General features: G+C 37.6%; 1 protein-coding gene across 1 annotated transcript; it reads left to right on the top strand.

Annotated features, from left to right (window-relative positions):
• The first annotated feature begins 1,225 nt into the window (after positions 1-1,225).
• Positions 1,226-13,268, top strand: si:ch211-161c3.6 (high mobility group AT-hook 2b). The gene is made up of 6 exons (XM_055027419.1): positions 1,226-1,547; positions 4,742-4,911; positions 5,057-5,140; positions 7,461-7,511; positions 8,715-8,753; positions 12,937-13,268. Exons 2-6 carry the CDS (start codon positions 4,807-4,809, stop codon positions 13,003-13,005), a joined length of 348 nt encoding a protein of 115 aa, XP_054883394.1. The 5' UTR covers positions 1,226-1,547; positions 4,742-4,806; the 3' UTR covers positions 13,006-13,268.
• Positions 13,269-14,110: the final 842 nt, after the last annotated feature.

The raw sequence follows: 14,110 nt of genomic DNA, 5'->3' as shown, positions 1-14,110 counted from the left end.
GTGTGCTGCAAACTCTTTTCATCTGAATTCATCACTTTGCATAAACCTCTGCATAAAGCTGAAAGAAAAAGAGTGAGTTTTACTGTTTGGTTTGAGATAGCAAGAATTAACTCCAAAATAGATAAAATCAAGTGTTTTAAAACACTGTTAAGTGCTGTAGAAATCAGGATTTTATTGAAATCTCCCAGATTTATTATAGTGCCTGTCACAATATTGTTATTGATTTGTTGTCCGGCTGAGAGAGGATGCCCTTCATAAAATAAATAAAAACAGCATTGCACAACTGTAAAACATGGCTGCTCACCTAAACTGACAGACCAGGTGGGGAAATAATTCAGAGAAACAGCCAAGAAGCTAACTTTAGTAACTTTGCAGAAAATGTAGAGATGCACAACTCGGATAACTATTTATTTTGAACTCCACAAATCTAAAAATGTATGAATAAGCGGCAATCAAACTGAGGAAAACATGTGGAAGACGTTCCTCTGGCAGCTGCAGCTGAAGGTGATTCTCCAAAGTACTGACTCGGAGGTGTTGACTACATTTTTACACGCCGCACTTTTCAGTTTTTTTTGTTTTTTTTTAATAAGGAAACTGGAAACCATGTGTTATTTTTCTTCCACTTCACAATTGTGTGCTATTTCCATACAGATATCACACTAAACACACTAAATACAATGTTCTGTCATTGTAACATGACAGAATGTGGAAACGTTCAAGACGTCTGCAACGCATGTTTGCAGAACAACTGATTAAATAAAACAGGCATTCTGTATTTCCCCCCCTCTAAACAATAGCACAACAGTTTACAGCCCAGCAGATTAGGTTCCCATGAAGCCCTTTGATACAACGGCCCTTTATGACTTACAAGGTTAGTGATACTGTGTATCTCTGGCCATGTAGGTGGGGAGATAACAGCAGGGAAAGTGAGTGAAACTCTCTGCTTGAAACTGTGCAGACTGTCTGCTCTCACTATGAAGCAAACTGAACCTTTTCCCTCCCTTCTTCTTTTTTTATTTTGGGGGGGCAGGGGGGACTTCCCCGCCTCCCCCACTTCTTCTTTTTCTGTTTTTTCCTGGTGAACCCCGGAACCAGACCCTCTAGTCTGGTAATACCCCTGTCTTCTTTCCCCCTCTCAAGTGGGTGGTCCGGTGGAGCAGCCCTTGGGGCGGGGTCCTCTGTTTTCAACCCTCCTACCCCCGTTCTTTCTTGAAACATGCTTTAATAGAGAAAGTATGCAATGCATACTGCTCTGGTGCAACCCCCCACTATACTGCATCTGGGGTATTCGTGACTGGACGTCTGGGGGATCACACACATTTCCGATTAGGAAGGAGAGAGAGAGACGAAGAGAGAGAGAGAGAGGGAGGGAGGGAGTGAGGGAGAGAGAAACAGAAAGAGAGAGGGAGAGAGAGAGAGAGAGACTGATTACCATTTCAATCCAGCCAATGAGACAGGCGATACACTAAGATTTTCATAGTTGTGCAGGAGCACAAAGTGAGCGGAGTGTGTGTGAACTTCCAGGTAAAGCTGCAAACCGACCTAAGGTAAGGATCAACTTCCTCTGCTCCCCCCTCTGTCTGCCTCAGTGTGTGTGGCTGCATGACTCCTCAGCCTGAACATGGAGCCTATATATCTGCATACATGCACGCTGTGAAAAGAGAGACTTTGCACCTGTGTTTCTTTGCCTTTTGCCCATGGAAAGTTGTTCTTTTTTCGTCGCTCTTTTTCAGCGCGACATTTCCCCAATTTTCTCCCCCCATAGACCTGCTGTGTTATCGCTCCTAAAAAACAAACACACTTTAGAGAGAGAGAGAGAGAGAGAGAGAGAGATGGGTTGCGCAAGTGATGGAAGCAGGGGGATGTTGTCGACTTTCTGCCTTTTAAAATAAATGTTAAAAAAACGTAAATAAGAAAGGAGACGTAAAAGCCGATGGCTTCAACTTGTTATTTTGGCGTCAACTTGCGCCGGCGACTCAACAGGGGATTCGCCTTGTTTCCGACTGTCGAGTTCGGCTTTTAGCGTGTATTTCTGCTCACTATGGTCCTGCCGCCCATATGCAGAAAGTACATTCAGTCCCGTACTGCAGAGCCAAACACCGAGCGGTCTGAGTGGACGCTGCGCCGCCGATCACATCACATCAGATCGGCGCGTACTGTTGTTGTTGTTCCGAGAAGTGAGTTTTGCGAACGACGAGGCGACGTCGTGCGTCTCGTTTGGCTTTAAATCCGTCCAGCGAGGACGCATTTCTCGAATTACTCCGACTTCCTTCTTCGGTGCGGCCGTTTTGATAGGCTGTGATGGCAATTAGCGTTTGGCACATTCCTCACAGAGCCAGGCTCCGAGTGAATGACCACCTTGGGACACCTCGTTTCTGCGAGATATATGGCTCCCATTCGGTTTTTCCTGTGACTGAAAACTTCATAAATCCCTGCAAATAAAGTTGTTATAGGTTACATAACACAAGGACGCATTGTTCACAATATCACTGCACGCTGGAGAGAATTAATATAGTAATAAAAAAAAAGCTCTAGACTGAGCTATTTTGAAATGTTTTGATAATTAAGTTATACAGCAGTTTCTAAAAGGACTTAAACAAAACATTGTGATATTTATTTTGAATATTGAAATCATGATGTTGGTGCAATAAACCCTAACCATTACTCCAAAGAACAAAATATTGTTCATGAAATATGGATTCAAACCAGGAACTTTTGAATTCAAAAACTTTTTTATGGATTCAAACCAGGAACTTTTTGAATTCAAAAATTTTTTTATGGATTCAAACCAGGAACTAATGAGCTTTCACTAGTTGCACTAATTGTTTACTCACAAATTTTTTTTCATGTCAGTTTCCCTTTTTTCATAGGAAACCCTTATAAATAAAAACAGCACATAGATATTTAGTTACCCTGAAAGATGGTTATTAATTTATTTATCTTATTTAATTAATTTCTATACTATATTTCTGTACTTTACCTGACAAACATGTCTAGATTATTTAATCAAAATCAATCCAGTCAAATTCAGCTACATACATTTTGGTTGAGCTCATCAGAAATTTCATAAGCAGCTTTGGGTTTTTGTACCAGTCCAGGATTGTTAGCTTTGAAAGAAACACTTCCTGGATTTTCCCTGATCTTCTTCCTTTTTCATCATCTCAACATTCCCACAATTCCCTGCAAGCTTAAGCATCCTGGTCACTAGAACTTCCTTCAGGTGTATACATACATCAAGGGAGGTATAAATCTGTCCGGCTCCCCAAATATAAGTTTGGCACTTCAAATATTATAATCAGCCAAATTTTAGTTTCACGCGCTTGTTTGCAATTGCAATTCTGCAGACTTTGTTATTAATATGACTTTATAAAGGATCATATTCAGTTGCTGAAGTTTCAAGGAGGTATATGGTCACTGTTTTCTTTTACCAAGTTGTTAAAAAAAACCTCTAATAGGCTTCTAATGACTCATTGTTTACCATGTTAATGCAAGCGGGTGGGAATGCATGACACTACGCTAGTATTGACTCATAATATATTCATTAGTTGTTTGTTAGTTATGCTTTAATTCAACCTCTCATTTTAAGGCTTTCTGCATGCACTCCTTCTCCTTTATTTCCTGAGCACATCATGCTAATTTCAGTCATTATTGTTTTATCAATATGATAAATGTTTCAGCTATAAAAGACTGTATGGATGCAATATTATAGGACCATTCATTTAAATTTCACTTTGCAATAACATATTTGGTCATTTGGTTCAACGTTTACTGTCTGTTGACTCCATATTTACTGATGCTGCTAGATTTCAATGACCAGGACTGAAAGTGAAGACATGTGATGGTGGAAAAGAAGGAAAAGAGAGAGGAAAACGTGGGCTAATCTTAATCATCATCATCACAATTTTTCCATCACTCTTTTTGAGCTTCAGCAACTTGGTTGCTAAAATCCACTTGAGGCGAGGGCAACAAAAGACATAGTTGTCCAGCTGGTTGATCAAATATAATATTTTCATGGCATTTGAAATCTAATAATGTGCCACATATCTTACCCCAGCATTCCTTTACACTGGCAGTGTAAGAAACATTGATATTGCCTTGACAATGCTTTACATAAATCCCAACAGAAACTAAAATAAAATAATCATTACAGTTGTCCGCATAACACCAAAACAGATCAGTGACAGCAGTCCCAAACATGTTTTTGTCTGATTGTTTTCCAGTTTTGAGTATTTGCCAATAGGTTTGTTTTCTTCCTTCTGTCTGCGTATTTGTGTGTTATTGCCACAGCTGTAAGTAAACCTGCAGCAACTTTCACTTCTTTCGCATTGAGAATCAGCTGACAGAGGGTAGCTGGAAAGGCAGACATCAGTGCAATAGATGCAGATCCTGAATGGCAGATTGAGTTGTGAATATCTGTGCTACTTTTAGTCTCTGCACTCCATTCTCATGTTTCTCAACATTTGCCAGAGTCTATGTTCCGATGGTCCCGGTGCCAAGGCTTGAGCATGAGTGGTTCCCACAGTTGCTCTTGGAAAAATTTCCTACATGGTTCTCAATTATACTTGTTATTACACAGTCAACTCTTATTTAAACACCTTTGTCTGAAACCTCTCAAAAAGTAGACGATTGAAAGTACTAATACTTGATTATGCAATTTGACAAGGGTTGCTGCATCACTTTGTTAAAAGGTATTCAGATTGTTATTTCTGCTGTTAAAAGTCACGTCTTTCCCCTCTTAAAGCCCCAGAGGCCTCTGCTCCAGGCTTTGATGCCAACACCCTCTAAAGCAGGTGGACAGACGCAGGAATGAGCGACAGTGGGACCAAAGAGCCATCTCCTCAGTCGAGCACAGCCCAGTCGCCTGAGGAGCCCCAGCGCAGGGGTCGGGGCCGGCCTCGAAAACAGCAGCAGGTAAAACCTCAGAGCCTGCGCTCAACTAAAAAACCAGTAGTATTTAGTTTTAAGTTATAGCTTAATTGTCTTTTTTGTAGAGAGTGGGTAGAAAATGCATTTTTGATTGATTAGCTTTGACTCCAGATGTGATCTCTCTCCAAAGGAGCCCGTTGGACCACCGACCCCAAAGAGGCCGAGAGGACGACCAAAAGGCAGCAAGAGCAAAGGCCCCAGAACTGCACTGAAGGTTACAACTCACCACAACACTTTCATATTTATACACAACTGCATACCCATGACGTCAAAACATCAAAAAAAAAAAAAAAAAACAATTTACCAAGAAAGTATTGATCTGTAAACTCAGACCTTTGTAAATAGTTCAGAAATTGATGGTGAAATCATACATGTAATGACATTCACTGTAATTTGGAACCTGGAATACAAATACTTGCATTTTGTCACACAACATAGGAATTGGGTGATTTTTCTCATTTTCTGGTTTCAATGCAGTTTACAAAACTACAATGAATATTTCACCTTACAAAAGTGTAAAAAACAAACTCAGACAAAATCTGTTATCCATGGGTGTCTGGTCTGCATTTTCAGCCCCTTGCTGATGCACTCTGCAGGATGAAATGATTGGAAGTCTTAGTCATCATTTTCTTGTGAGTTGTTTCAGCTTGTGACCTTTGTCAGGATTGTTTGAAGGCCCGAAGCGATTGGTCTACAAATAAAAATGTTTCTTACCACTTCATGTGTTGCTGGGATCTTCACCTTAGCAGATTTTAGACCTTCTCCAAACGTCTTAGGAGTCGGTGAAGGTGTGCCAGAAACTTTCCCCAGTCTTATTCAAACCAGCCGAATCAGTAAAATGTCATAACTTAAATTATTGTGGAAAGTATATAAGTAAACAAAGAAATAATAATGAAAAATTTAATCCCACAGCATAAAATAACTTAATTAAAGCAAATGCAAAATAAACAAAACAAAACAATAAAAATACAGTTTTAACAGTATTGAAAAACACAGCAGCTCTTTAGGTTTCTGAGACGGTTCTGCAGAGCTTTGAGCTGTTATAATTGAAAGCAGCCTTTTCCCTCTTCTTTCAACTCGTATGATTTCAAGATTATCATTGGCCGTCCTTAATAATCTGGACAGAGCGTCCCTGGTAATCAACTCAATCAAACACAGGAGCAAACGTCCTCGAGACATTGGGCAAGAAATAAAGTCATTTAAGATTCAGATTCATGTACACCATACATGCAAAGAGAGATGACATAATTGCATAAAATACTTTTCACAATAATTATTACAAAAAACATGCTCTGAAACTTTCACATGTAACAACATGGTATCTGTGTCAGAAGTGTTTAAGGTTTCAGAACTCTTTGTTTTTAAGACAGAAACTCCATAAATATTATTGTAAGTGTCTTTTGCATCTATTAATAATGTTAATAAGAAAAGATTAAAAATGCTTATTTTATCAATGCAACTAACCAAAGACCAAAGTTATCCAAGAAACATCCACAGATAGAGACAAATATAATTGTGTATCATCTCTTCACTTTTTTTTTTAAAGCTTCTGCGTAAGGGAACATATTAGTTAAAAGGACAGAACCCAGTATTGAACCTTGGGGGACTCCATAGATAAATGAGAAATGTTCTGAGAAATTTGGCCAAAGCGCAACAAAATCCTACTATTCAGTTAATAGCAAGATAAAAAAAAAATGTATTGCTGTGTCAGGACAGTGTTACTTGTTCAATGTGATCCCACTGTTGACTTTAACAAGAACTGGTCCTGGACTCTTCTGAAATCCTGATATAAATAACCCAATTATCAAAACAATTATTTTCAGAAAAACAAGTCTCACACCTAATTATTATCTGGTATATATATCTAGATATTAATTGCATTGCTGATAAATGCTAATAGATCAAATTATAGTTTACTTTGAACACTTGTGGAAGCTGTTATATAAACAAATGTAAATGCTGAGCTTCTGTTTGCAACCTTCCTGTCACATCTCTCTGTTTGAACCGTGTTAAAAGATAGAACTGAAGCTTAAAACAAGTTGTTGTTTTATTCTGTTTCATGGATGAGTTTTGCTGAGTTGCATTTATTAAACCTCCAGTGAATTATTGTCAGTCAATTTAGCTTCTGAAACTTGTTAAAACACAGCGAATTGAGGTATTTACTGATGCAATTATACACACCAATCACATAAATCCGTCTTTCTGTGGAAAGTTCAGTTAGAAAAAACATTAACATGAGTTCACGAAAGTTTTACTGTTTGATTAGATGCAATCTTTTTATCTGTGCAGTTGTTTAGATAAAGGTAAGTGCATCTTCAATACTTGAAATCTGTGCAGGTACGCTAGATGTCGACATACTGAGGAGGGATTTGACAAATTATTTTTGCTCAGTATCAATGCAGCTCTTTACATTCAGGAGCAGAAGGACATTGCATATTCCAAAAGTTAGCTCAGCATAAAACCTCTTGAGAGAAATGTGAATATAGTAGCATGTAATCTAAACTTTTTCCACCACTGATTTGGTTTCTCCTCAGAAAGTAGAGCCTGTTGGACAGAGGCGACCACGAGGGCGACCGAGAAAATGGGTATGGCGTTCTCACTGGCCCATACGGATGGACTGAAAATGTGCAGGTTTTTGCAACAGTATTCAGACCCTTTGAACTTTTTCACACTTTTAAAGATCCAAGCACACACTTTTAGCACTACTAGCCTTTATTGAACTGTAAACTGGCAGAAAACAGGGTGGCGAGAGAGAGAGGGAAGACATGCAGTAAATGTCCCGAATCATGAATCGAACGCAGGACGACCACGTCACGGACGGTGGCCTCTGCAGATGGTGCACAATCTCTGCCAACTGCACCACTTTTTTTTGTATTTTACTGGGATTTTATGCAATGGACCAACATAAAGTGTTTTGGAATTGTGAAATGGAAAGAAATTATACATGGTCTTCTAAATGTTTTAATAATAAATATCTAAAAAGTGTGGAATCCTTTTGTTTACATCCTCTGAGTCAATACTTTGTCGAGCCACCTTCTGCTGCAGCTCCAGCTGTAAGTGGTTGAAAGGAATGTCTTCACCAGCTTTTCACATATAGACAATTAACATTCATCCTTACAGCCCAGTGTGGTTAAAGAGAATCTGTCATCTGAGTTTTATTGGACATTTGATTGGGATATTTTAACACTTTAATATGTATTGATCTAGTTGTCCTAATATATGAGGGCTCATAGGATCCAACAGATTTTATTTTAGGACAGACCTAAATTTGGCCCAAACCAACTTTTCTCTGTCCTTGTTAATGAGAATTATCCAGACATCACAATTCTGCCACAACCATATTTTGCCATGAGGGTGAGCTTTACTAGTTTCATGCGACGCAGTGTTTTCTACAGTGACTTTCTTCTTGCCGCTCTTCCATAAAAGCTAGATTTGTGTTGATTTCCCAAATGAATAATGGCTCTTTGTAGTATTCCCTCCTTTTTCTTAATAACTATAGGACTTTTAAATACCTCTTGTTGCACTGGATTGTGTCTAAATGTATCAGTAAACATGAATGTTCACTGCACTGCTTCAAAAAAAAAAATCGTCGGATAAAATAAAACTAAATAAAATCAAAGTTTGTGTTTGAAAGTCCAAGGGGTATGGATGCTTTTGCAATGCATTTTGTGTCTAAAACGTTTGTGTGTGTGCATGTGTGTGTGCTGGAGCTGTTCAGTATGAAACTCTCGTTTTCCATCAGTCTTTAATGGCTTCTACTGTCTTGTGTTTTATGTTTTGTTTTACAGCCCCGGAAAGTTGTTCCAGAAGTGACTGAAGAGCAGCAGGTGAGGAAAATGAAAAGATATAGCAGGGTGGTCTAGTTTTATTTTAATGCAGCTCTTTAAGGCATAAAGCTTCGTTGTTTGGCAAAAATAAGAAAATAATAACCTCTCTCCCCCACTAACATATAAAATTTTCAATATCTTTGCGGCTCTTGCTCTTAATTACTTAGGCCTCTACCCATATGTACCCATATGTAAACTTGTCTTTGACTGCAGCTGCACCAAGTTACATTTCAGCATTTTTTTGTTGCCACTCTTTTATAGTCTCACTTACATCTACAATCAGATCAAACTATAGGTGGAGCGAGTTTTTGAGAGTGCTGCTTGAGTTATACAGAAATTTCATTCTGTGTCACACGTTTGCCTTCTGACTGGTGCCATTTTGCAAGTCTTCTTGTGTTGAGCTTTGATCACATTTAAACCTACATTCAGCTGCAGAGTCACTATGTTCTGCGAATCCACAGCAGTGCTCTGTAAAGGTACAATCTGATCTACAAGCTGTTACAGTAAATACATGTCAGAGGTAGTTAGTGATCAAACTACTCCTTAGATGTTTAGTGTAATTGCAGCATCTCTGGAGGAAAAACACTCAGTTGGAAACAGATATTTAGACACAGCTTATTAACCCTCTCAGGCTCAAATTACTTGAAAAGACTGTTTAAGTTGTTGCAAATCTGCAACCCCTGCCTGGAGAGGGTTAAGACACAACTTTTTTTTTCTTACTGTTTGGCATTAAATCAGTCAAAAAGTTTTTCCTCTTTATGTCAGGATTTGCAAAATTATTTTTGTTCTCTAAATGCCAGAAAAATGCTAGACATTTCTAAAGAGAATTTTACATTTTGTGGTTGTTACCATCGGCTTTTCCTTCCCATTAACCTGACTGACCTGATGGGACTGGGTCAGACTTGTTCACTTACAAACACATTTTGTGATGGCCACAAAAAAAGGCTTTGTATAAACAGTTTATGCAAATATCTGGCTACAATTATTTGTTTGTTTTTTAAAAAAAAGCAACATAAAAATACTTAAAAAGTATTGCATATAGAAGTATTAAATGCATAAGAAGCATAATAGATCAAGTGCATAAGATGCACGGTAGAGATAGAGTCAAATGATAAGTTATGAAAGTAGGGTGTCGTTTGGTCCACCTGATTCATATCATTTCACTTTAAACATCATACTAATACAGAAACATGAGTAGTCATGATATGATTGCTGAGACTAGAACACAAACCTGTCTTCACAATTTGAATATTAGCTTTCCTTTTTTTTAAATGTGATACTTTGAGTCATTTAATTGCTCATTGATTTAATCATTTAAGAATTACAGAGGTTTTAAAAATCACCTTTTGGGGGAAATCTCATGCTGACATTTTTGGAAATCGCCTGCATGATCTGAGTTAAGACATTATTACTGCAATTATAAACTTTTTATTTTCATTTGATTTTGATAAAAAGACAAACATGTCGCATGTTGTGTTTTTTAAGTGCTTATTCTGCAGATTTTGTATTTGCCGCTCTGCTTTATAAGCTGAGATTAGCTGGTTGATCAGTCAGTCTGTCTGCTCTCAGAGAGCCTGGGCCAACTATAGTTTTAAAACACCTTTACCTTCACAAGTGTGGTGGGTGCTTTTAGTTTCCACATTGTGTTTTATGGCTGTATTTGTTTTTCCTTTGAGTGAGAAAAAAAGTGTAGTAGCTAGCAACAGGTGGGAGAGGGGCAATATTTTGTGTCAGGATTTAAAAAATCCTGACACAAGACATCACAATTCTGCATGGCAGAATAAAGAAAACTTTACTTTTACACTTTTACATTTTGTGTTTTATGTCATGAAAATGACATAAAACAGAATCTCCTGTTTTGAAACAGCAAAACAGGAGATTCTGTTTAGTAGTTTACATACTTGTATCTGAACAGAGATACTAATAGTTTTGAAACAGGAGCTTGATATGCCTCAATAAAGGTAACCGGTTCACGAATGGCTCAAATACAGCAAAATAAGAGCGCGGTTAAATGTCAGTTGTTAAGCTGAGATTTAGGTCTAATGTCTACCACTAATTTAAAAACCTTTTTTTTTTAAATGCTGCTATCATCCCTCAATATTCAGGGGTTCAATTGAATGACATTAACAAGTATAACTTTGTAAAATGACTGGAAACGTCGTGCCGATCCAGAAACATCTCCCTTAAATCCTGATAAGACTGGAAAAATGCGCCTGGGCTTTTTATCCATTAAGCCACCAGGAGCCTCAGGTTGTTGCATTACAATGATTAAAGTGTGAAAAAGTCACCTGTTAACCAGACTCACATGTTAGTTAACAGTTTACTTGTTAATAGTTAATAGTCTCACTTCCCTCTGAAACTGCTTCTAAGCAGAGGTGGATGAAGAGGCAGATCATCTCTCCTGTGGGATTTTTGTTAATCTCCTGCCATCTGCTCCATGGTATCACCCTCTAATACATCTTCACTCATGTTTTATGCTGTGTGTTTGGTTTATTTTATCACAAAAAATATATATATATATTTCATTGACTTTCTGGTTTTACTGATCATTTTGGGCAGGGATACAAGGAAGTTTTCCAAAGGTGACCAGATAAGTCCAATGATCTTCCTACTGAAAGCCAGAAGAAAGCAGTTCATGAATATAAATGACAAAAAAAATAAATAAAAGAATGTTGACATTTATTGAGACATCCTCTCATCTATTTTAGATTTTATAAATACAGCTTTAGAAAAAACCAAGAGCCCACTGCACTGAACACCATTGGGCTGGTTATTTCACCAAATATTGATTTCTGAACTAAAACATTAGTTTTGTTGTTCCTAAATGAATATGAACTTGTTTTCTTTGCATTATTTGAGATCTGAAAGCACTTCAGCTTCTTTCTTGTTTTGACCATTTTTCATTTTCTGCAAAGAAAATCAAAATTTTTGCTTGGAGTTTCAGTAGTTCACATAGAATAAAAGAACAGTGTTTATTTTATTCAAACATTTATCTATGAGGAGTAAAATCAGAGAAACTGGTAATTTTAAGAGGTTTTTCCAGAGCTTATGTCTTTGTTAGTGGCATGCTGTATGGTCTGCATCAGTACTAATAAAACCAGACATAACCTTATTTTAGCAATGCAAGTTTTGAAAGTTGCTTGCTAATTAATCGTTTGTCACATGTTGTTTTTACCTGAACTGATGTACAAAGATAAGAAAAAAAAGTTCAACAAAAATTGGTCCTACTCTTCATTTCACATTTCTATCTTTAATCTTGGATGTTTGTGATATCTTTAATTTAGTTTTTTTAAGCTTAGCAAAAAAGTAAAAAACAACTAAATTAGTAAATGTCTGAGTATCTAAACATGAAGCAGAACATTATTAATGTAAAAAAAGTTTTAAAAACTTGTTTTAAGTTAAAAAAACAAACAAAAAAAAACAGAATTATATGAATTTTTTAAACTTTCCATTCCCCAGACCTGTGACAGTTTCAAAAGGTAAAATTAATCACCCCTAATATTCAAAATGTTGAAAGTGTTGTTCGTTTTTTGTACACCGGCACAACTTTCAGTAAGTTTTCTCTGCACAAGCTTCATTGTTTTTTTGTTTTTTTGGGGGGGGTTTTCTGAACTGACTTCATGTTGATGTGGCGAATTCTTGGAAATTCACAGACTCTGGTGCCGAATTCCCCACGTGGCATAAAGATCCTTTGGTTTCATCCACCTTTGGAGCGTTTCTCAGAAACCTCAGGCTGTTTTAGCCATCTTGTCGAGAGCGTTGCACAACAGCGCTTACCAAGGCGATGCCCCTCGCCTCGCCTTATCGCATCCTCTGCGCTGAGCAGTTTGTCAAAGAGGTTAGGGCGCCTAAAAGAACTGAAACCATTGAGACAGACTCCTTTCTCAGAGGCACGCACACCAAGGGGAAGAATGAGTCAGTGTTGCGAGGGGAAACCTGATCTAACTGCTCTCTTCCCCTGTCTTCTTGGTTTCCTGATGTAACCGTCGTCTTCCTCACATTTCTAGGTCTGACGGCTGGAGCCTCGCTCTCTCGCACGCAATTGCCCCGTGAAGTTTTTGCCACTCATTCTTGTACTCTCGTGCTCTTTCTAGCGTTGATTCAGTACCTTTTCAGCTGTGTGAGTCACTGCTCAGATAATAACTGATCTTTCTCCATTTTCTTTGCTCCTCGGATGTTCCAGGGCCCTTCGGAGGAGGCCGAGGAGGGCCCCTATTCATCTCAGGTGCCTGCTCATGAGGAATCGGAGTAGATGGGATCCCTCTCTACCTACCTCGGTGTTTGGCCTCAAGCAAACAGGGGTACAATCTGACTCCCTATCTGTGATGGGAAATCAGGAACACACACACTTACACACACTCACACCCAAAAAAGAAAATCCTCGCAGACAGCAGTTTCCTCTCCTGATCTAAACAGCACCATGGATTTGTTGTTGCTTTGAGTATCTGATCGTTTGAGCCTTTGTAAAGGCATGGTTCCAGCTTTTGGGAAAAGTATCTGCAGAGTTGCTGAATATTAAGAAAATTTGTATTATATATATAATATATATATATATATATATATATATATATATAATATATATATATATATATATATATATATATATATATATATATATATGTGTCGAGAGAGAGAGAGAGTCAAGAGGCAAAAAAATAAAATAAAAACATATGCTTCCTGTCTTGTGACAGCATGAATGTGCCTTTTAAAATACAGCAAAGTGATATAGCACAGGTTCTCCAACATACAGCCCCCTCCATACTTATTGGGAAAAGAAATTCAACAGCAAAGCATTAAAGTAAAAAACCCTTTCAACCCTCCTCACTGTGTGGTGACGAGATACACTTGGCTTAGTGTCCAGTTTTATTTGTCACAACTCCAGTGCTTTAAAACATCAAAAATTTTATTTTGGAACTAAGTATTTCAGCTATTTTCTTGCTTCTACGTCTATTTACAATTATCAACGTACCTTAATTCAATAAAATTCTATTGCATATTTAGGACTTCCTGAGGGTTATTTTATTAAAACCAATTATTTTCTACCATAAGATATATTTTTTTTCCAGACTAAATAAATATAGTCCAATTAAAAGTTGTATTTTTCTAAATTGTTTGAGGTTATGAGACTATGCTTCTGCAATAAAACATAGAGTTTAGTTATTTATAAACATGGAGGGCAGTGTGTATATAACTAGAGATGCAGTAATTAATCAATCAGAGATCAGAATCAGCCAATTTTCCTTGGCTCTGATCAGATCAGAAGGCCTCATGAGATTTATTTTATTTACTATTCAGTCCTTTAGGTTTGTATGATTCCCTCATTCTTTGTTGGGTTCAAAGCTGCAGCCTGTTAAAAA

This window comes from Poeciliopsis prolifica, unplaced genomic scaffold (genome assembly GCF_027474105.1).
Source record: "Poeciliopsis prolifica strain line A6 unplaced genomic scaffold, Auburn_PproV2 SCAFFOLD003, whole genome shotgun sequence".
NCBI lineage: Eukaryota > Metazoa > Chordata > Actinopteri > Cyprinodontiformes > Poeciliidae > Poeciliopsis > Poeciliopsis prolifica.
This window is presented reverse-complemented; position numbering and strand designations above follow the sequence as displayed.

Excerpts from the sequence above, each read along its gene's own strand:
- si:ch211-161c3.6 (XM_055027419.1), top strand. The coding sequence starts at position 4,807 with ATGAGCGACAGTGGGACCAAAGAGCCATCTCCTCAGTCGAGCACAGCC. Across the intron at positions 5,141-7,460 it reads GCCCCAGAACTGCACTGAAG|AAAGTAGAGCCTGTTGGACA; the intron begins GTTACAACTCAC and ends GTTTCTCCTCAG. Across the intron at positions 8,754-12,936 it reads AAGTGACTGAAGAGCAGCAG|GGCCCTTCGGAGGAGGCCGA; the intron begins GTGAGGAAAATG and ends CGGATGTTCCAG.